General features: G+C 37.7%; 1 protein-coding gene across 1 annotated transcript in view; it reads left to right on the top strand.

Moving 5' to 3' along the window:
- The window catches only part of Blmh (bleomycin hydrolase), a 41766-nt gene that overhangs the window by 5091 nt on the left and 12489 nt on the right, over window positions 1-24186 (top strand). The window contains exons 4-11 of the mRNA XM_020178823.2: window positions 89-230; window positions 848-936; window positions 2130-2222; window positions 14682-14837; window positions 15679-15837; window positions 15953-16020; window positions 17183-17300; window positions 21143-21212. Coding sequence (XP_020034412.1) covers window positions 89-230; window positions 848-936; window positions 2130-2222; window positions 14682-14837; window positions 15679-15837; window positions 15953-16020; window positions 17183-17300; window positions 21143-21212 — 895 coding nt within the window. The remainder of the gene's footprint in view (window positions 1-88; window positions 231-847; window positions 937-2129; window positions 2223-14681; window positions 14838-15678; window positions 15838-15952; window positions 16021-17182; window positions 17301-21142; window positions 21213-24186) is intronic.

Raw genomic sequence — 24186 nt, 5'->3', positions numbered from 1 at the left:
TAGTTTCAAGACTTCCACTCTATTGATAATGCCAATAACTTTAACTTTACTTAACTTTTTAAATTTTGTTTAACTCCCCTTACTCTAGGTTGAGCGCTGTTATTTCTTTTTGAATGCTTTTGTGGACACAGCCCAGAAAAAGGAGCCTGAGGATGGGAGGCTAGTACAATACTTGCTTACAAATCCTACAAACGATGGTGGACAATGGGATATGCTTGTCAATATTGTTGGTAAGAGCCCTTCTCTAATGGCATTGAAACCCAGCATGACTGAGCAAAGCTCTATAGTTAGGAATAGGCTGCATACAGAGTACAGTTGGTCTCAAGAAGGCTACATGGTTAGCTTTAAGAGCCTTTATTTCACATTTTCGTCTATGAAGTGCCTTTCTTAAATGAATGATAAAGGGCTAGGTACTCTGAAAGGTGGGTTGGAGGAAAAAACGTGGAATTAATTAGAAATAACTTTCCATTAAAAAAAAAGTTATCTCTTATCTGTTGAGTTAGCTCAGTAGTAGAGTGTTTACCTAGCATATACAAGGTCCTGGGTTTGATCCCCAGAACCACAAAAAAATCTGTAACTATTGGAAAATATCTTCGTTCAAAACGCTTTCTTTAGTGAGAGTTCATGTGCTAAGCAATTTGCAAGGTATGATAGATAAAAAGAACAGAATTAATTTGAAGGTAGATAGATAAATATATTCACAAAAACCTGTTTAATAATGCAAAGCATAAGCTTTTCTGAATTAAACCAGCGAAATACAGCTTTTTTTAAAGCAAAGGATATTTTGCCAGGCTTTTTAATACTAGAGTATATACCTTACTGAACACTAAAATTTGTTTTCTTTTAGAAAAATATGGGGTTATCCCTAAAAAATGCTTCCCTGAATCTCATACAACAGAGGCAACCAGAAGGATGAATGATATTCTGAATCACAAGGTACAGTATATGGACTAGGGTAGGGTTGAGTTAGCATACTTTAAACTTTTTAACTGGTCTTTTGAGTTGACAAGGTACCATCAAAAGCAATGTAGCTCCCATTTTATTTCTGTTGTTTTTAATGTTTTCTTCTGGGTACTTAGGGGAAAAAAGTTCAGTGTTCATTTAGGATGGATAACATGCACACTAGGTGCTGTGCCTCTCACTTGGTTCTAGTAGAGTTTGACTGGGACAATTTTAGGTACTAATGAAGCCAAAAAGAACTATTTGGAAGACATCTTAAAGAATGTTTAGACTTCCCCAGACCACGTCAATGTGGTTTATCCACCCATTGAAGAGTTGATGTTGTCACTGAGCTGTATTTTTATTGCTTCTTAGTGAATCCTTGTCTCTTCTCTACATAACCCATTTTCCTGAGGACAGTTGTGAATCCTATAAGGATGCTGCTCTGTTAGCCAGACATCTCTTTTGAGAACTGGGAGCCACCAAGATCTGCTGTCCTTATCTATGAGGCTAAAATTGGATCTGTTATCCCTGGGGAAAAGATTACATTTTAAAATAAATATAGGTGTGTTCCCCAACATTAAAAGTAGGTTATTTTCCACCCAGGAAACTGGGAATTCTTGGATAAAGGCTAAAAGATCATCAGTAGTGTAGCTTTGGATTCCATTTTGAGAGGAAGCAAAATTCTGTTTAGCTGTAGTTAAGTTTCAGACTCACCTTTATTTTGGGCATCTCTAAGATTGAAAGCAACAAAAATGAAAACTGTACTGGGGGTTAATACAGCCATGGTTGCAAGTGACTTGGCAGAGAAAGTGAAGTGGATAACTAATAAAATTCTAAATAATACTCTGTAGGAGTGACTTAGTTTTTAATCATCTCATCTCCTGCTTTTCTAAGGGTGATAACATGGAACCAGATGCTTCCTCCAAGCACAAGCAGAGGGGGCTGTGAGTTGCAGAGCAGGAGCAATCCCACCTAGTATTCTTAGGGAATAATCCATATCTTGTCTCCTTATGGAAAGTATTTCTTGCTGTATGTTTAAATGGACTGGTTGTGGGGAAACCATTGCTTCTATAAACCTTGTCCTGGGTCTTGGATAAGTTGTACTTCAAAGTACAACTAGCATTGGTCTCTTAGGCTTACTTATAGTTTGGATAACTATTGGAGTGCTGAATAAGTTTCTGTCTTAGATGAGAGAATTCTGTATACGGCTACGGAATCTGGTACACAGTGGAGCAACCAAAGGAGAAATCTCAGCTACACAGGACGTCATGATGGAGGAGGTAATAACAATTATTTGGAATTCTTTGTGACTCTTCTAAAGAACTCTTAGAATATTCCACCTGTTACACTGTTCAGGAAGTGTAGTCGTTGCAATGAGTATTTAATTGAATGAAAACTACTTATTTTAGCTGAAAAAAATCTGAGATTTAAACTTGCTTTCCATTTTAGTATAGGACTTGTACTTCGGTATTCTAATTCCTAGTTTTAGTGGCTTATACGTAATTCATTCTTTTATGCATTTTTAAAAATATTGAATACCTTCTGTAAGTTTAGCACTGAGGAAACAAAGATGAGAAAGCCAGTCTCCGCCCTCAAAGAGTCAGTCTTCTGGAAAAACAAAACAAAACAAAAAAACACATAAATAATGATAATAAAACCTATGCTAGTTGTATAAAAAAGGATTTGGTGGTCATGGGTGGGGGGAATGACTACTTCAGTGAGCAGAAAGTTACATAGGGAAGATATTTGAACGAGCTCTCGAAAGAGCAGTAGGAATTTACCAGGTGGCTAACGAGGAAGACTATCCCTTGCGAAGGGAATTGTATGTGGCATCAATACAATTGATCTTGGGTAGGTGTCAGAACTGTTTTTTATCCTGTAGGAATAAAGATGAGCTACTGGTGGTTATAGCTGTTAAAATATGTGTGTGAAAACATTTTGGAAAACTTAAAAAAGCACCAAACAAGTATCAGGTGATAATAGTCTTTATCAAGGTAGATAAAAACCGTTATTACTTAATACTATCCATATCCAGAGCATATATGCATAAAACTTTTAAATTACTCTGAGAAAAGAAGAAACATTAACCTTTTTCAGCCAGTGGGCCCAATTAGTAGGCCTCCTTTCAAGACTGTGAAACTAAAGTGGCTTAATTTTTTTCACTGTGGTGGAAAAAATAATGTTTCTTTCACGTTTTCCTTTAAACTTTTTTTTTTTTTTTAATTATTAGGTTTATTAGAAGGGGAAAGAAAGCACAGTCTCCTGCTTTGGAGGAGCTAGAGGGAAGCAGTCTAAGCCCTTTCCTTTAAATTTTAAGAGCGCCAGTGTCAAGTAGTTCAGAGCATGTCTCTAGAGTCAGACCGTCTGAGGTTTGTCTTCTTTACTTAACAGCCGTGTGACCTGGGACAGGTTCCTTAGCCTCTCAAGTCTCAGTTTGTTTGTGTGTAACATGTCAGCCCAGTGTTTTGACACAGTAACTGTTTCTTGTCATATTGGTTGAGTGGATGAATACAGAGGTTTCATTTACAAAATGCACTTATGTTCTCATATTTATTTTTCTTTACTTCTTAAATGTTTCTATTAAAGAGAGATGTCTTACTGTAGTAGAAGAAAACAGGCTTTGGAGGTAGGCATACATTGATTTAAGTTTTCACTCTATTACTTAACATATCCTATAATCTTGGGTAGCTTATTTAACGTGAGATTCAGCTTGGGATTTAAAATATTTTCCTCATTGGATTTTTTTGGAGGTCAAATAAGAAATTAAATACAAGAATGCAAAGCATTAATCTTGCGCACAACAAGAATCCAGTAAATGTTAGTTCCCTTCCCTTCTTGCTTGGAATAGTATTTCTTGCAGAGGCCATCTCTTAAATAATTTACCTTCTTTTATTTATTTATTCTTTTGGCAGTACTGGGGTTTGAACTCAGAGTCTTGTGCTTGCTAGGCAAGGATCTACCATTTGAGGCATACCTCTAGTCCTTTTTTCTTTTGCCTGGGGCTGGCCTTGGACTATAATCTTCCACCTGTGCCTCCCATGTAGCTGGGATTACATGTGAGATCCACTGCCTGGCTGTGGTTTGTGTTTGTTTTGGTTTTGTTTTGTTTTGCTGTCGTGTGGTTTGAACTCAAGGCCTACACCTTGAGGTACTCCACCAGTCTTTTTTTGTGACGGGTTTTTTTAAGATAGGGTCTTGTGAGCTATTTGGCTTTGAACTGTGACCTTCCTGATCTCTGCCTCCTGAGAAGCTAGGATTGCCGGTGTGAGCCACCAGGCACCTGGCATTTGTTTGTGGTTTTAATAATGCTAACTAAACTACAGACTTCATTCAGTTCCACTAGATTTTACATGCATTCAATTGTGTAGATATATACATCTATACAATTTTAGCACACTTATAGATGAACCTACTTAGCACTACAGTCAGTATATAAAATTATCCTGTAACTGGCTTGTTTTTTGAGATAGGGTCTCGATAACTTTTTTTGCTTTGCTAAACTTCAAACCACAATCCTCCTATCTCTGCTTCCCCAGTAGCTGGGATTATAGGCATGAGCCACCATGCCGACCTACCTTCATTTATAATTAGGTTAAAATGGTGGGAGTGTAGCAGGGATGAGGATTCTGCAAAACACTTATGGCAGAGGTCCCATATAATACTTTTACAGATATAAGCAACATGCTAGTAATAATGTTTGCTTAAATGGTCTTTGGAATAATGATATGTCTTAAGATCCATGCCCTAACCATAGGATTGATAGAGGAGAGTTAGTAGCTGATAAGAATTAGAGCAGGAGCTGGGGACTTGGCTCAAGTGATTGAGTGCTTACCTAGCAAGTTTAAGACCCTGAGTTGTAACCTTTGTATCACAAAGATACATTTTTACTTACATTGTTTTCCTCTCCTACCTCTGTCTTGAAGAAAGGGTAAGGTAGTACTTTACCAAGTCCTGAGTATGGACGTTTATGTAATGATTCTATCTGAACTGTTCACTACAGAGTTCTGTGTGGTAGGTTTTTGAATTTTTACAATTCTCCAAATGACTCCTCTTTATTGAGCCTGACTCTTTGGTAATGAAGAGTCTAGCTTCATTTAAAGCCACAAATTAGTACCTGTGATTTGCCTAGTCTTGTGGGCAGGTCAGAATGATGACTTAAGTGAACAGCCACGAAGCCCAGATAGCTTTGAATGGAACATGCTTATGCTAAAGGCATTGTTTCTGAGAGAAGTGGAGGTGATAGACAAGGCAGACCTGTTTTTAGAGATGGGTAGCCACCTCTGTTGCAGTGTTTTCTCAGTGTATCTACTCTTCTTTTAGCCTCCAGATTCCCTTAGGATTATTCATATGTTCCCTACAAAACCCTGTCTGCCAAAAACAAATCCTAAAATAGAGACCAAAATCAGTATTTGTCAGTGCCCTGTAAAAGGATAGGAAATAATTTTGATTAGCTTAGGAAATTCTATAGCAGTGACTCTCAACTTTGAAAAACAGTGTAGGGTTCTTAGCTCTTAAAAACTATATAGGACTTAGTGGTTTGGCCTGTAATCCTAACCTACTTGAGAGGTAGAGATCAAGATTGGGAGGCTTATGGTTCGATACCAGCCTAGGTGGAAAGTTCATGAGACATCCATTCCAACTAATAAAAAGCCAGGCATAATGGTTCATGCCTCTCATCCCAGCTAGAGGGAAGTGTGAATAGGAGAATTGCAATCCAGGCCAGCCCAGGCATAAAGCGAGCCTGTATCTCAAAAGTAATCAAAGGAAAAAGAACTGGGGGCATGGCTCAAGTTGGTAGAGCACCTGCCTAATAATCATGTGGCCCTGAGTGTAAACCCCAGTACAAAAAAAATTATATACATACACGTATATGTATATATGGGCAGGGGAAATAGCTCAGTGGGAGAGCATTTGCCTCAAGCAGGTGAGGCAAATGCTCCTACCACTGCAAAAAAGAAAGAAGGAATATGCATTTATAATTTTGATATGTAATGCCAGATTATCTTAGGGTTTATACCAGTGTACACTCTCACCATCTATGTCTGATAGAATTTGTTTCCTTAGTTTCTCGAAGTAATGCATTGAGCTGGAGGTGTGGCTCAAGCTGTAAAGCACCTGCATAGTAAGTATAAAGCCCTGAGCTCAAACCCCAGTACTGCTTTAAAAAAAAAAAGGGTAAATTTTTGTCAATCTAATAGGTAGACAATGTTGGCTTACTGCAGTTTCATATTATATTTTTTATTTTGAGTGAAGTTGAGCATCTTTTCTGTGAACTGTCTGTTCATATCCTTTACCTATTTTATCTACTTGGTCTTTTATTTTATTAATTTCTTTCTTTTTTCCCCCCCCTTACTGTTCTGTGGAATGAGTCCAGGGCTTTTTGCATGCTAGGCAAGTGCTCTACCATTAAGCTATCCTCCAGCCTCCAGCAGTAAATTGATACATGCATGAAGAACATAAAATAGGATAGTTAGCAGGGTGGTTAGGATACCTCTTTCTGAGGTCAACTCTGAGCTTAGATATGGGTAAAGAAGAGCATACCACACAAGACCACATGTACAAATCCCATAAGATAGGAAAAAGCTGGTATTTTGAGGAACATAATGGAGGCAGTGGGGCTGGAGTTTGGGAGGTAAAGGTGAGAGTCTTGAAACAGATATTGTAGAGGAAACAGAAACTGTCTTATACTATAAAGGCCATGATGGTATAGGCCATGGTAAGGCATTTGCATTTTATTCTAAATGAGAACCATTGGGAGTTTAAGCTAAAGAGTAACATGCTTTCATTTTTGTTTTTAAATTTTTCACTCTGAGGACTGGGGACATGGATCAAGTAGTAAAGTGCTTGCCTACCAAGCATGAGACCCTGAGTTAAATCCTCAGTACTATTTTTTGTAGTTCAGTTCTTCACAAAAACAAAACCCTTCACTCTCTCAGCTGGGAGACCAGATGGGGAGTTAATTGTGATCGCGTAGGTAAGAGGTTTTAATGGTTTGGATATGGTCAGTAAGAGTGAGGAAGACGAGAAATGATTACATTTCAGGGTGTATTTTAGAAATGATGCTGTTGGAACTTGCTGATGAGCTGAATATGGAAGACAAGGAGAGGAGCGTATCCAGGTGGTGTCTTAGGATCTTGGGGTAGGAGGAACTTGTAGTTATGAGAGGAGGCTTTTTGACAGTTAGAACAGTAGGAGGGAACCAGTACATGGAAAAGAATAACAAGTGTAAAGGAGAAGTGGGTGCCAGTGGCTCATACCTGTAATCCTAGCTACTTGGGAGGCTGAAATTGGGAGGATCATGATTCGAGGCCAGCCTAGGCAAATAGTTCCTGAGCTCCCATCTCCAAAATAACCACAGCAAAATGGACTGGAGGTGTGGTTTTCAAGTGGTAGAGCACCTGCTTTGGGAGTATGAAAACCCTGAGTTCAAACCCTAGTCCCACCAAAACAAAAAAAAAAAAAATGTGAAGGAGAAAAATAATAATTGAGGAAGCAAGATTTTGGAGTAAGGAAGGAAAGGTGTGGTGTAAAGTAGTGCTTTCAACTTTAAGGGGCATGCGAATCTTTTACCTGGGGATTTGTTAAAGTGCAAGTTGATTAAGTAGATCTGAAGTAGGTTGGGAGAGTCTGCATTTCTATAATTCTTTCTTTGATTCAAACACCATTTTAGGAGCAATCTCAAGATGATTATTTGACTGTTAGTTATCCCCGTGCGCCTCATTCTCTTAAACATCACAGCAGGGCACATACCTTCTAGGCATACCTTTACACGTCTTTCTCTGTTTGAAAATATATTTAATGCCTTTAGAAATTATCTACTTCTGTACCTACTCGGGTAGTTTTTGTTGTTTTTTGTTTTTAAACAGATCCTTGCTGTTCTTCCATTCTCCACCAGAAAGCAGTAGAGAGCTATCTTCCCTTCTCTCCCCTTTGTCTGCATATCAAGGATCACCAAGATCCCTTATTCCTCTCTATAACTAACCAATTGCCCATAGCACTGAACTGCCTTCAAAGTTCAGCTCTTTGACAGGATACTTGTGGCCAGTCTGTGATCGATAGGTCAGTTTGCCTTTTGAACATAGTTTCTCTATCAGTAAAACTAAAAAGTTGGGTAAATGATTTCTTAAGAGCATTATAGAGAGCTGGGTGTGGTAGTACATAACTATAATCTGCACTCAGGTTGCTGAGGTCTGAGGATCCCAAGTTTGAGGCCAGCCTGGACTACATAGTGAGACCCTGTCTCAAGCAAAAAGCATTTTGTAATATAGAAGTAACTAATATTTTATAGTCCTTTAGATTGTATTGTTCACTCTCCCACCCCAATATTGTCAGTAGAAGTGAAGATTTAAGATTCTGCCAATCTTAAATCAGAATCAGAAGTGGTTCCAATCACTGAAATCTTTTAGTCTTACCAGTTTTGCTCCCTTACAAGTAGCTTGGTTCTCCTTGAACTAAGTTCCTTTCCTAACCTTTCTTCCATCTATGACTGCCTGTAACTGACTTTAAACTCTGACTGGTTCTCACCTGTTGCATCCTCCCTCCTCTCACTTGACTAACTTGTCTTGTAGATTTAGCCATGGGCATGGGAATTAACTCAGTCCTATTCATTTATCTTTAATTTGGGACCTGTACATTCTTTCCTCATGTTCCATGCCTCATGCTTGCTTTCTGTATCTTCTTTTCTTTTTTCTTTTCTTATCCTGATTCTAGTATTTACTATGTGAGACTAGCAAATCATTTAAAGTAAATACATCTCTCTGCTGGGGAAAATTATTTTAGAGACCAGTTACAATAGGGCTCCTTTATAGAATTAGATTTGAGAAATAGGGTTTTTCTTTCTATTTATACTCTGCCTTCTTATAAGATGTATTAACCAGAAATAGGAATTGGATCTTTCTGACACCACCTCAGCATTTCTGATGGGTTATAAGTTGGTAGACAGAGATTATATGTATACACATAGTAAGATTAGTTTAAATTCCCAATTTGGTTAGCAAGGACATAAATTCTTAATCAGAAGCCAGATGCCCCCAAGAGGCAAGTGCAGATGCAGCATATCCCACCTTGGCTTGCCTCACTCTTAGGGGTGCAAGGGAACAGTCTCAGTGGATCAAAAAACTTAGGATTCTCTCCAGTAATTTATATTGAAAGTAATAATTGTAAACATTGACTTCTAGTTTTTTTTTTTTTAATTCAAAATCAGCAGGATCATGTAATTATTCAGTTCCCGGGTGTCCCCATGTCATGCATCTCTCTGCGTTCAGCTTTGCAGCATCTGAAAAGCCCATGTTCCCTGAGCCTATCCCTTGACTCTGTTTTAATACCTTTATATTGGGTTAGTTCTAACACTGAGTTTGGTCTGCAATCACAATTACAAGTCATTTTCAGTAAATACTTCTTTTCTTTGTGGAAGAGACACTACATTGCTATTGCAAAAAACATCTGTATGAAGTAGAATTTGTTCTAAATATATTAGTAGAGGATATGTTCTAGAAAGTGGAGGTAACTGGACGTAAAATTCTGGCAGCAGTGTAATAAAATAGCTCAGATGGTTAGGTGGGCTGACACCTAATGAGGATGGAAGCCTTGTCTGTGGGGAATTTGGGATGATGCCTGCAGAAATAACATGCTGTGCACAAAGCAAGTTGAATTATTTTCACTGATTATTTGACTCTCTGGGAAATCCAGAGTATACTGTTGGTATATAAGTACCAGTTGTCACAGTTCATACATCCTATTCAATGTGCTGCTCTGTTTGGGAAAATTGCATTAAGAAACTATTTCATCCAGGTGCCAGTGGCTCATACCTGTAAATCCTAGCTACCTGGGAGACTGAGATTGGGAGAATTGTGGTTCAAGGCCAGCCCAGGCAGATAGCTTGTGAGACCCATCTTCAAAATAACCAAAAATGGACAGGAGGGGTGGCTCAAGTGGTTGGGCAGATGCCTTGCAAGCATGAAGACCTGAGTTCAAGCCCTAGTCCCATTAAGGGAAAAAAAAACAACAACTATTTCTTACTGGAAACTCTAGTGTGAGAAGCCTTGGTGAAAAGCCTTCATGAAATTCCTACAAGAATAAAAGCTTTGAATTGAGTCAACCCTCTGTAATCCCTAGCAAGCTTCAAGGGGGGAACCATGCTTTTAGCAAGAGGGTCTTCAAAATGAAATGTCTCTTAGAGACAAACATGTTACTCTTACTGAGTACATACTCTTTGTTGTCAATTTTTGTCACACTTATGATTGAACATTACACATCCTTCAAAAGTACATCCCACTTAAATCTTGGGATAATGTAAAGATTTCCCAGATCCTTAATTTGCGTCAGGTTGCTGCTAGAAAAACCAAACTTCTGGTAGCTTTTGGTCCCTTCAAAAAATGTGCCACTTCTATCTGCATGAGCCTGAAGAACAACCAATAACCACCGAAAATCAAGTACGTTAAATCTCCATTGCTGCCACCACTGCTGCAGGTGGTTTCAGCTCTGCTACTAAAGTTCAGGTTCCTTTTTTTTTTTTTTTGGCTATAATTTTCTATTTTTTTAAAGACTTAGTAAAATTTTCCTGGCTTTTTGTGTGCTTGTGTGTGTGTGTATGTGTGTGTGTGTGTGTGTGTGCAAGTTGAACATGAATTTGTTGGAAATAGAGGCAATACAGTTCAGTCTCTTATAGTCCGTTGCTTTCCCATTAGAATTAAGTGCTAGCTAATGTCACCCACCATACTGTTTCATAAACAGATGTCCTGGCATCATTCTCTTCAGCAGTGAACAAAACAGATAAGAATCCCTACTTTTGTGTAGTTTACTTTCTAGTAGGAAGAGACAGACAAAATATATAAGAAGTATAATAAACCACAAAGTAAATGCTATGGAAAAAAATTAAAGAAAGATAGGAGGTACTAGGATAGAGAGTGCACAGTTTCAATTAAGGCCACAAATACATTTTCCCCAATGAGCTAATTGTAGATTTTAATATTATGTAATTATATTCTGAGGAATATGGCCATGCAAACATTTTATTTGTTGGTATAGTGACTTATAGTCAATGGTCAGTATCTTTTTGTTGCCCTGAATTGCAGGTGCATTTTGTAAGAAGCAAGTGATACTCCTACTTTGCCCACCAGAGAGCACACTTGGATATACCAAAGCTCGCTGCCAGTTTTTTACGTTTAAAAATAGGAAATATTATCTCACAACAGAAGAGTATCTTACCAAGAAAATATAATAGGGATCTTGGAAATTATACTTTGGGGAATTTTTTTTTTAATTAGAGTTCATTTAAATAATGTTATTTGACCCACAGCCAAATATTCCTTCCAAAGTGTTACAAACTGATTTAAATGTGAATTACTTTGGTAAACAAATAGCATAAAACAAAGTCATGTGGTTCAAGTTACAGACCTGTACTAGACTCTATAAGGAAGAAATGTCATCCTTATCATTTATATTTGATAAAAATTCAAATTTTAAGGCTTATGCAAAACATAAGTATTGTCTCACGAAAGAATTCACCATAGAATTCATGTAGCAAGCAGAATTCCAGATTTCCTCTAATGCTTTTTTGAGGGTTTATTGATATTTGTTTGTTTGTTTGACAGTGCTGGGGATCTAACTCCATGGCCTTGTACATAATAGGTAAGCTCTACCACTGAGCTGTGTCTCCAGCTACTCTAATGCATTTTTTGGACTAAGAAAGGAGTAACTTAATGCTTTTCACCTCAGATAAAGAAGTCAAATGTACACTAACATACAAATTATAGTGCAAAACGTTCACATTTATCTTTAAAGTATGTTTAGGTCCCCCTTTTTATTGGCCAGAGATTAGCTGAGCTGGATTCACCACCCTTAGATAACTGAAAATTAATTAGAATGATTTCACTGAGATATGTACATACACACATGACAGTAGTTAATAGTTGAACATACACATCATTTAAATCTATAAAGCCTTCCCACTCTAAACATATTCTGACTCTATACCTTCATTGTTACTGTGTTGACCATAGTTATCTCATGTTGACAGATTCCTAAAGTCACCATTTGTAGCCTTAGTGCAGAGCAAATACAAAATGACTCTCTAGTCCATATAAATCCCAAGGAAAGCTCATTAATCCATGTCTAGAGGAACTCAAGTACAGTTGCTTATATGCAGCCCTCCCTCTCTTCTGTGCTAGAAACCAACCTGAGGATGATGTAACATTAAAAAAAGAGATGGTTTAAGGACAGCTGTTTAGGCTTATAAAACACAGATAATATTGATAAAGGAGGTTTCTTTCTTGCAAAACAGAACAAAACAAAGTGAAGACAAGCAGAACCTCTTTTGTAAGTTAAATTACTTATATAAAGATAGTAGAATTGTAGCAATAAAGACAGCAGCATAAGTGAATCTCACAGACATGTCAACTAAAGGAAGCCAGACACAACAGAGAATATGCTCTATGATTCCATTTTTGTGAAGTTAAAGAATAGGCAAAACTGATGCGTGACTGTAGAAGTCAAAAAGGTAGTTACCTAGAGGAAGTTGTGGATAATTTGCTGCAACAGTGTTCTGTATATTGATCTGAATGGTGGATACGTGGTGTATATTTGTGTTAGAAACAAATGAATTGTGCTATATATTTAAGAGTAGGATATTTTATATACCTACTGAACATAATGTCTTTAAGTTAAAAGGTAAGAAAAAGAAATTACGTAATGGTGTTTGGATTTATTATAGGAGGGAATGTAGAAGCATTATTGGATCTTCAATATAGAAGTAATCTGAATAAAGTAATACTTCTAAAATTATTCAGCCTGTGGTGATGTGGAGAATGAACCAGGTTTACCAGCACATCCAGGTCATGTCCTGAGCCCTGTGCTAGCTGCTGTGAAGGACACAAAATAGCCATGATGTGGTCCTTACTCTTAAACAGTTCATAATCTTGCTGGGGTATAGCTCTGGGGTAGAGCATTTGCTAGCATGTTCATAGTTCCCAACTCAAAACCCAGTACCACAAAACAAGAAGTTTATCATCTTGTACAAAAGACAAGTTATGTAAAACCTAGAAAGTTACTGTAAGTGATAAATTCATAATATTTTAGAAACAGCATTGAAGTGAGACCCTAGTTCAAATCCTAATCTAACACTTATTGGCTTTAGGACTTCAGGCAAGCTATTTATTTCCTGGAGCCTTGGTCCTTATCTGTAAAACGGGGATAATATCTACCACCTTATTTTTATTTATTTATTATTTTATTTATTTCTTTATTTATTATGGTACGGGGCTTGAACTCAGTGCCTACACCTTGAGCCATTCCACCAGCCCTATTTTGTGAAGGGGTTTTTTGAGATAGGGTCTCATGAACTATTTCCCTGGGCTGGCTTCGAACTGTGATCCTCCTGATCTCTGCCTCCTGAGTAGCTAGGATTACAGGTGTTAGCCAGCAGCACCCAGCTCTACCACCTTTGAGAGGATTAAGAGATATTTAGCATATATATATATATATATATATATATATATATATATGCTATAGTATATATATGCCATATATATTATATAGAGAGTGTATATTTATAGTATGTATATTACTTTAAAATTGTAATATAGTACAATAGGCATTCAATAGTGTTTCCTTTTTAAAGCCTGTAGCCAAGGAGCAATACTTTTTTTTGTTAGCATGTGACCTCAGTTCAGTTTGTGGTCTTCCACTTACCAGCTGTGTAACCTTAAGTAGGTTACTTTGAGTCACGATCTCTTATGAGGAAAAAAAAAATTGTGTGTGGTGGTGGTGAGAAGAGATTCTGTCTGGGGGGTGTTATGATAAAATTAAGTGACCCCAGCAGAGATACATTATTTAGCACAAAGTAGGCACATTTAATAACTATAAGAGTCATTTCTCTTGTTTATAATAGAGTATACATAAATATGGTACAAATAGTGGTCAATGAGTGATGAGATTTGATCAGGGCAGTGACTGGGTTAGAGGGAAGACGAGGCAAATTATTGTGTCAATATTTAAAAAAAAAAACAGTTTGAGATAGAAAAGGAAGCACTTTATATATTCTAACCTTATAGAAGGTATTTCTGTTTTTGCTGTTCTATGAAATGAAAGTGATATGAACATATCCTTGTGTTGATATAAATTAAAGGTGTTTTGACATCATTAGAAAATACGTAATTTGGGGGCCTGGGGTTCAGCTCAGTGGTAGAGCTCTTGTCTAACATGCATGAGGCCCTTGGTTCAGTGCTCAGCACTGCCAAAAATAAAAGAAAATATGTTACTGTCTCACAACCTAAAAACAAATGACACTATACTACTAAAGTTACTCCTTTTCAAATAATACTTTCAAAAGGCCTCATCATCCAAGCTCTAGCTGAAAAGTTAATGACTATTCTTTGAGTAGAAACTCCTGTCACAATCGAAGAAAAACTTCAATGAGAGATTGAATTCAGTGAGGAGATTCATTTATACAATATGTCATTATTTGTTACTTGAAAAACTGTCAGGAGAGCAGCAACCTAGATCTTGTTGGGTTTCAAAGGTGGGCAAGTTTCTTAGCTAAGGGAGTTTAATTTGCATATTTACTAAACACTACATATTAACATTTCAAAGTTGCAATGTTCAGCATGTTTATTTGAGAATTCGCAAGTTGACTGATAATGAATCCTGGATATCAACTTGTTTTCCTAAGCTTGAGGAAAATGAAGGAGTAAAAAATAACATTTCACCCTGGTTCTGGCTCATCTGGCCTCCTTCTCTTTCAGATATTCCGAGTGGTGTGCATCTGTTTGGGTAATCCACCAGAGACATTCACCTGGGAATATCGAGACAAAGATAAGAATTATCACAAGATTGGCCCCATAACACCCTTGGAGTTTTACAGGGAACATGTCAAGCCACTCTTCAATATGGAAGATAAGGTTGGAAACTGGCACTGGCAGCCACAAGCTGTTTACTTTCAAATTCCTGTTAACCACAAGGAATGGTATAAGATCCTTGGCTTACCGTGCATGATCATCAAGATAAATGCTAAACAAACGCTGAAGTACTTAATGCACCTACTAAAGTTAGTCATTGCGGGATCTGTTACTTTTCCCCAGTGTTCCTGTTCGGAGACTCTTCTAGCTATAGGCCATTAGTCAGTTTAATTCCCACATGTTCCCCTGATTTGGGCCAGAACCCTTCTCAGGTGCAAAGATAATGAAAGTGTGTGGGATATTTCTTAGCATGAATTCAGAACACCTCCATTCTGTGGGCCCCACTGGAAACTTTCTTGTTGAAGGAAGCATTGTCCTATCCTAGTCTTTCCTGTTCCTTTCAGGTCTTCTCCATCTGCCCATCAAGATGACCACAATCTCCTTCCTTTATTGGCTTCTTGATCCTCTTCCAAGCAAATTGCATTGCTGGGTATTGAGCCTGTCTTGTAACTGAGAGCAGGACCTTTAGTGATAGGTTGTCCATGTTGCCTTACTCAGCACATGCAATTTTTCACAATTAGTTTTGAGGCAGTTATTGCCACTAGGGAACACAGATACAGCTCCCAAATGTGTCCCTCACACTAATTGAATTTGCAAGGACCTCCCTCACATGTGTTTTGCCATTTGTTTCTTATTTCTTTGTTATTTTACATTGTGGCTATAGTGTTTATTTTTGTAGATAGCGGTGATGAGCTTGATGCAAACATAGGAACCTAGAGAAGTATGTGTCTTGCTTGATATTACTGATTTTGTTCTCTAATCATTATGTTTTTCGTCTCAATAGATTTGTTTTGTGAATGATCCACGGCCCCAGCACAAGTACAATAAACTTTACACGGTAGACTACCTGAGCAACATGGTTGGAGGGAGAAAAACTCTGTATAACAACCAGCCTGTTGACTTCTTGAAAAAGATGGTTGCTGCCTCCATCAAAGATGGAGAGGTTGGTGTTGTTTCTATGTCTCCCCCAGTAGGGTTAAAATAGCTTCTTTTACTTCTTTGGTGTAATACAAAGATAGGGTTTATGCTGACTTTCTTCCTCTTTCCTCTAATTGTAGGCTGTGTGGTTTGGCTGTGATGTTGGAAAACACTTCAATGGCAAGCTGGGCCTCAGTGACATGAATGTGTGAGTGCATGAAATTTAAATAGAAAGTCGTTTATGGGTTATTGCTGTTGGAGTACACTCTTGGTACAAAATGACTGCTGAGGTATATTCAAAAATTAAGGTTGAACCTAGGGGTGGATCTCTTTCTCTGCATCAGAGAATCTCATAGCAGAAATTGCACATGCTTAACTGCCCTAACCCAGAAAATGATATTTAGCAGAAATCATTGATCTTCCTGAAAAGCCATCCTGTATGAGAAAGACACTTTAAGCAACTGATTACTGTGTAAATCTGTTCTGTGCTCTTGGGAATGTAACAGAGGGTTTTCTAGAGCTCTTGTTTGCTATTTAATCCTTTTTAAACTGCTTCTCTTACTTTGAGACCTTGTGTATTTTGCCTTTTAACAAGTAGGACTAATTTGCATATCTTAAAGCATTCCTCCTTGTCCTTTATGACATTAAAGGTTTATTTGCAAACTAAATCATACAAGAATTCATGACAGTTAAAATACACCATTTTAGAGTTACTTATAAGTAATTGTTACTATGAAAAGTTGAGTAAATACCTTTTTGTTTTGTTTTTGTTATTTTGAAACACGGTCTCACTAGGTAAACCAGGCTTGTCTTGAGCTCTCAATCCTTCTGCCTCTGCTTCCAAATGCGGGGATTACAGATGTGCTCAGCCATACTCAGCTTTGAGTAAACACCTTGATAGTTAACAGTTGAAAAGAAATCTGAAAGAAAATTAGTGAAGTTTGTTTTTTTTTTTAAATAGTCTCCGATATGGTAGGCATTATTTATTTAAATTTCTCAATCAGCAATGGTTTAAGTAAATTCAGAAACTGGGAAGTTCTACCATCCTAAAAGAGACTGTTTTTCTAAGAAGTTACTTCAAAAGCTTTTTCATCCTTTTTAAGGTTTTCTTGCCAAAATGACAGTGCAAATTGATCCTGTCAGTGTTTGATATGGGGAATTTATGTTTAGTCATCTCATATTTTCCTGCATATTCTGTGACACATAAAAGAACCCCATTTAGAGACAGAATTCTGCATGTACCATTTTCTCTCAGAAGATAGAGCTCATATTTCTTTGGAGCTACTGAGCCTCTTCAGTTTCTTCTGAGCTCTTTTATAGACAAGCTGTGGCTGTACTCACTTTATTTTGTGCTACCATTCTTTTTACAGATATGACCATGAGTTAGTGTTTGGTGTCTCCTTGAAGAACATGAATAAAGCTGAGAGGCTGGCTTTCGGTGAGTCACTTATGACCCACGCCATGACCTTCACTGCTGTCTCAGAAAAGGTAGGCCCCTCAACATACCCCTTGAAGTGTTTGCACGGATGGATCCATGTTTTTCTGCAGACTGTTTGTCCAGCAGTACTACATTCATGGTGTATATGATTTCTGTTAAAAGTTAGCTTCCAGCCAGGTACCAGAGGCTCACACCCATAATCCTAGCTACTTAGGAGGATCCTACTGATCGTAGAACCATAGTTCAAATCCAGTCCTGGTCAAATAGTTCACAGCTGTTTTTTCCTCAAAAATACCCAACACAAAAAAGGACTGGCAGAGTGACTCAAGTGGGAGAGCACCTGCCTAGCACATGTGAGGTCCTGAGTTAAAAGACCAGTACTGAAAAAAACAAAAAATTAGCTTCCAAGTAAGACAGTGTATCTGTGTCACTTGGGGTTTGGCTGTATGCTCAGAGGTAATAAAAAATAGGAACTTCCCATGAGCAGAATTTGGGTCAGTAGGAAGTAAAGAAGTAACTGCTTTTCTGTAACTTTGGAAGGTCTTGGTACGAGGAGAGATCAGCAAAGGAACTTAAAAGAAGATAGCTTCTGTTTTATAAGTAATTAAAATGTTCATGAAAGCATTCCTACATTGATGGACTACCTTCCCTTCATTTGTCATTCAGATTCTTCTATAGTAAATATAGTAATTTGTGGAGCTGGTAGAGTGACTCAAGTGGTAGAACATCTGCATAGCAAGTGTAAGGCCCTGAGTTCAAACCCCAGTATTGCCAAAAATAAATTAATAATGATAATAGTAATTTGTGGCCTCCATGCCCATTACTGGATTTACGCAGAGCTATAGGAAATTGGACGTAAAGTACTTTGAACTTGCTGTGAAATACTCTGAATAGTGATACCACTATTTCTAGAACCAAGTGTCAGAAACAACTGAAATTTTATCTTTCACAAGTAAGCTCCCCACTTCCATTCTGTACAATGGCTGTTTTGCTGTCTGTGTTCAGGAATCATAAGGAAGAAGAGACTTTGAACTATTTGAATTTTCTACCCTCACAAGCAAAAATGTTCCTTTTCTAGCATAATTAACTGGAAAGAAAGTCACAAACTAACTGCCTCATATAAATTGTTTTTGAAAATAGTTTGATAGAAACTTGGTTTTGTTATCATCTTCACTAGAGTTATGATTGTGTTTAGAAATATCTTAGTGTACCTTATGCCAGATTTTTCTAACTAGACTACCTAGAGGTCCTGATTCATTTCATATACTTTCTAGGCAAAATTGTGAGTATGGGGCTTTCTCTCCATACCTGCTTCCCAATTCTTCCAACTGCCTCACTTGAAGTGCCCGTATATCCCACTGTGTCCACATCCTTGTGCTCTTTCCCATTCAAAACCAGATCTTAGCCAGGTAGGCGTGGTGGCTCCTACCTATAAGCTTATAATCCCAGCCATGGGGAGGATGAGGCAGGAAGATCAAAAGTTTGAGGTCAGCCTGGGCTTCATAGTGAGACCTGCCTCAAGCAGAGCCAACAAACAAAACTGAACCTTAAGAAAAGCTTAATTACATTAATACAAATTATAGGACTAGGGCGTTCAGTCGTAGAACTCTGAGGTAGTCTTAGGTTTACGTGAACTCAAACGCAATATGGTGTACAAAGTACTCTGAAGAAATTAGGCAATCCTGTGCTAATATTTCTGAATCTCATGCACTTTTTCTGAATGAATGCAGAGGGTGAGGTCTTAGAAGTCAGGGAACTGTTTTCTTCATTCTGTTTTTCTCAGCTCTATGGTTAGTGAGACTCCCATGTCAAGATACTGAAAAATGTGTGGAGTACAATTGCTGTTATCTTTGTGGATTGAGAGAAGCCATTTCAGAAGAGCAGAAAATAATTTAAAAACTTTATCACCCCAGTTTTTAAAAATTCTCACTTTTGAATTATAAACAAAACATTAAATCGGTAAGTTATTTTACGTAAGTGTGCCTTTTGACATTAGAAGCAGATATTAAGAATTTTCATGAAGAAATTACTCAGTAACTTGTTTGCATTTTTATTTTCAGCTGCTGAATTATAAAATTCAGTGGATTTGTAGCTAAACCAAAAGTTCCTTAAAGTTAAAATTTTAAACTATATAGAGGGCTGATTTTTAAAAAGGCAAAAAACGTACTATCATTTCCAAGGGAAGTTCAGCTTTTTAATTATTTTCCATCTCTGTTTAATCATCTTCTGAATGTGGAGTTTTTTTAGTGATACTGGAGTTTGAACTCAGGGCTTCATACCTGCTAGACGGGTGCTCTATCTCTTGAACCATGCCTCCAGCCCATTGCAGAGTATATTTTTCAGACATAAAAATCATTAATACTCCATGTCATTTTCTTTAACTTCCACTCCTTGATTGCCCTGGTTTATTTCACCAAGGAAGTGAAGTTACCCAATCCTATGAGGCAGAATTTTTATTTATAATTGAAATTTTATATTAAAATTGTTCTCTTCCCCCCAAGTTTTTGACCGCTAAAACTAGTTTGAACTACATTTTAATAATAATAGAGATAAGTGCATACTAATAGATAAATTTGTGCAATGTTCTTTCTTGTGGCTAATTTCATGGAATCCTTGTGAAGGAAGTCCAGGTGTTATTATTCTATATTTGTAAATGACCAAAGAACAACTTGATCTAGGTCATGCAGGAATTCACTGACCAAAGGAAAAGGAATATAAACATTTTCAGACTTTGAATAGCATGTAAATTACTTTAGGAATAGATTATAACAATGATATTTAAAAGGAAAGTGAAGATGGATTACAACGGGTAGAATAGAAAGCCAAAACAGACATTTATTTAATACGCCAGCTTCAGAGCATGTAGTTTAATGTTGCTAATACAGGTAAGAGTGCTTAAAACCTTGTTTGTTGGTGAAATTACTAACATCTAAGAACACTGCTAAGAGTAGAGTGTTCAGGTCAGCAAAGCCACAGGGAGCCAGATTCCGTGTGGATGAGACTCTTCATGCAGTGATACACAAGTGGGAGGCGACAGATGAAATCATTAGGAGGTAATATAAGGGTCAGCACTCTTCTCATGCTATGAAGATTTAAATTGTTATGACATCAGCAAACATTGTGAGTAAACACAAGAGAGAAAAGTCTTTGCCCAAATGGAGTCTTCCTTTTGTCCCTCTCTCTGTCACTATCATGGTGAATATCACTGTCCCTTTAAGAAGATGAAAGTTAAACTTATTTTATTAATGAAGATAGAGGAGGGAGAACAACAGAACTGTTTGGGCTTTGTTTGTGAAAATGGTCTTTTTGTTTTTTTGTTTGTTTGATGTTCAATCTCAGTTGCATTAAATTCAATATTTGTGTAACTGAATCAGTCAAAGGACACATTTGGAGAGTATTATTACTTAGTTTCCCTAAATAAAAAATCAGGCATTTTGATGAGAATATTTTCATTTTGGTTTTTTAAAAACTCTGATCAGGTCTTGGAATCATTCCTAAAATAAGTGCAGTGGGAAAGCCTTTTCAAAGAATCTGATGGATTAAAAGCAAGAGTCTCTGCTTCAAATGATGTATACTGCTTTTAGTATTTTGTTTCCCTTAGCATTGTGCAGGTAGCACTTTTACATGTGTATTTTCTTTATAGAATAGAATGTAAAGGAGAAGATAATATGTATCGCTTTGTTCACTTTCTTGTATTTTTACTGCAAAAGATTCAAACTCCACTTCTATTGAAGTATTCTTGTAGTGATAGTAGGAAATACATGTCCTTGCTCATTTACATCTCTGCTATAGAGAGCAGGTTGCTTATTTTGAGTGACTGTCAAAGAGCTAAAATTATATGACACTGAAGGAATAAACTTCACACTGTACATTGTCATCCACTTTCTTGTAGGATGATCAGGATGGTGCATTTGTGAAATGGAGAGTTGAGAATTCATGGGGTGAAGACCATGGCCACAAAGGTGAGCTTAATTCCAGGTAATTGGGGTCTGCTCCACTCTCTGCATCTCTGGGTGGAAAACTGCTCTTGTGTAGAGGACTTTTCATGACTTGGTCCCATTGGCTAAGTAAGCTATTGTACAGAAAAAATTGGAGGATCCAGTTTTTCCCAGAGTTCCTATAACCAACATGGTGTGCCTCAATCCCCAGGTTGACTCCAAGACCAATGTGTGCTGTCATTCATTACAAACCAGGCTGTCTCTGCTAGATTTTGTAACAGAATCTCTTGGCTGATGAGAACCTTGAGCGCCCTTTGCCAGGATGCTAGCTGTGTAGCATTCGGTGAATTTACATCCAGTGCTCTAGAAAGAAGCCTTCCACAGTGGGAGAATAGAAATAGCAAAAATGACACTGTCTTTAGGCATCATAGGAGTCCTTAGAAGTTGTGAAGCCTAAAGAGTAAAAGAATACTTCTGTTACCATTTAGAACATTTTATATTCAAATCAAAACTCTGGCAGAAGTCATAAGTAAATTGTAATAACTAGGCTAAACAAAATAACATAGGTAATATATGAGTTATTTAAAAATTAAAAATTTGGATAACAAAAAAAAGAAAATGAAAATCTCTAACAATCTGATCTCCCAAAGATTACTGCTGATTAACAGTTTAGGGATGTTGGAAATTTTTGAGACCATACTTTTTTTTTTTTGCAGTACTGGGGTTTGAACTCAGGGCCTACATGTTGAGCCACTCCACCAGCCAGCCCTTTTTTGTGATGGGTTTTTTTCAAGATAGGGTCTCACAACCTATTTGCCTGGACTGGCTTCAAAATATAAACCTCCTGATCTCTGCCTCCTGAGTAGCTAGGATTATAGGTGTGGGCCACTGGTGCCCAACCTAAAGATTGTTTTTAATAGTAGATAAAAAGCCGTTTAGCCAGCCTGGTGGCTCACGCCTATAATTCCAGCTCTTTTCTCTCTCTCCCTCTGTCTCCCTCTTCTCTCTCCCTCTCTCTCCCTTTCTCTCTCTCTCTCTCCTCTCTCTCTCTCTCTCTTTCTCTCTCTGTGAGCCGGGCATGGTAACAAAGGCCTGTAATCTATTTTGTGAGAAAGTCAGGTCATCTTGACTAACCTAATAGTCTCTGGGCAAGGAAGGCCATGAACATGACCGATGGGGAATTCCAGAGCCAGGACTGAGCAGAGGGCAAGGGCTCTGTTTACCTCTAGCTTGTTTGATCAACAGTGTTTTTTTTCAGAAATGTCAGTCTTAACAGGCAAAAATCTCAAAGAGAATAGTAACAAACTGTTAAGAATGTTACCTACAGAAACACAGTCCCAGCATGCTGCTAAGGTTGTCCTTTCTCCTGAGATAGCACAAACTGAGGTTCTGCCTCCGCCATGCCAGCCAGTGTCTACCAGGGAGACCAACAGGAGAGCCTTGCTGGAGTAAACAAACAGCACCAGTGGAGTAACACACTAGGCGTTCTCCAAAGGTCAGACCAAGTGTGACAATGAAATTAGCTCATGTTTTCTTTCCTTCCTTCCTGTTAAGTCAGAAAGAACATTACCAAGAAATACACAAGAGTAATTTATTTTGGCTTTGAATGAACTATTCCCTCTTCTCACCCCCAACTCAAGTCTTTATCTTTTGTCCCTCTACTGAAATCTCAGGCATTTCAGTTACTTGAGAACAAGAACAAAAAAATTAGTTTAATGTTTACCAGATAGCTGCAGATTTCACTAGGAACGATTGTAGACAGAACATCGGAATCAAAACCCCAGTTCTCTCAACCTAATAATGGAATGACTAAGTGAAGAGAAACAAAACTTGCATTGCATAGGAGTAAAGAGGTATGGGAAAAGAATCAGCAAAGTGGCCCAGAATTATCTGAGAGTAGGCATTTAGGCTCAGAATAATAAAGGCAAAACACAGAACATTTCCCTAGCTTTATAAGTGTTCATCTTCTCTAAAATGGGTACTGCCCCTATCTAAAACTCAGTGATTGGGACAGATGGAAAATATTGAAAAAGCAAGCTGATTGAGTCATTTTTCTAGATACTAACATACACGATAACAACCCCAATTACAGGTTCCAGTCAGACCAGACCAGAGACAGGAGCTTCACCTGAAGCAAGAGAAAAACTATTTTAACACCCAGTATCTTAGGTTTGCACAAGTAGCCAAATCCTTCCCATTTAAGACAGCATCTAGTTCTTAACTACTGCCAACTTACAGATTTAGCTGAGTTGTGGGTTATTTTTAATTTTCTGCTAGCTTTGTTGAAGTTTAAATTCCTCTGTCTGATCTTAATGTGTGTTTGTCTTAAAATGAAATTTATCTTATAAAAGAATCACCATGTTAAAAATGATGCACTCTAATTAATAATAGTGAATTTCATAATCACAGAATTTGACGATTACAGAAATCACAGAAAGGGGACATGCAGTTGTCTGATGCTGAAGAGAAATGCACTAATAGTGCTTGTATTTGTTTATATAAACACGTAGCTGCTGAGTTTCACAGACTCTTCAAACATTCAAAATTTTCAAACATGAGCGACAGTAGTCCCATCTGCTTACTTCCAAACTTCCACACCCCCTCATTGGAAATCCCAAGGTCCTGAGAAGCACGGTTAGAAAAGTCACTATTCTAAACAGAAAGGGAGTGGGTTGGGGGGGAAAAGCTCAAGAGGTGGAGTATTTGCCTGGCAAGCAAGAAGCCCTGGGTTCAATTCCTATTACTGTAAAAACCAACCACGCAAACAGAGGGAACAACAAAGAGTTGCTAAGATCTCTACTTCCTTTCTGTATTCTTTTGTTTCTTTCTTTTTTTTTTTTTTCTTTCTCTCTCTCCCCTCCTCCCCACTCTCTCACAAGTTTGGGCAATGAATTATATGACTACACTGGATCTATCAATGAGAAGCTTAAGATAACAGCTAGAGTAACTGGGTACAGATGCAAAGGGTAGGTTTTTGCCTGGGCTGGCCTAGTCCACA

Source organism: Castor canadensis, chromosome 11 (assembly GCF_047511655.1).
Source record: "Castor canadensis chromosome 11, mCasCan1.hap1v2, whole genome shotgun sequence".
Classification (NCBI taxonomy): domain Eukaryota; kingdom Metazoa; phylum Chordata; class Mammalia; order Rodentia; family Castoridae; genus Castor; species Castor canadensis.
The sequence above is the reverse complement of the archived record's forward strand: the minus strand, read 5'-3'. Positions and strand labels throughout refer to the sequence as shown.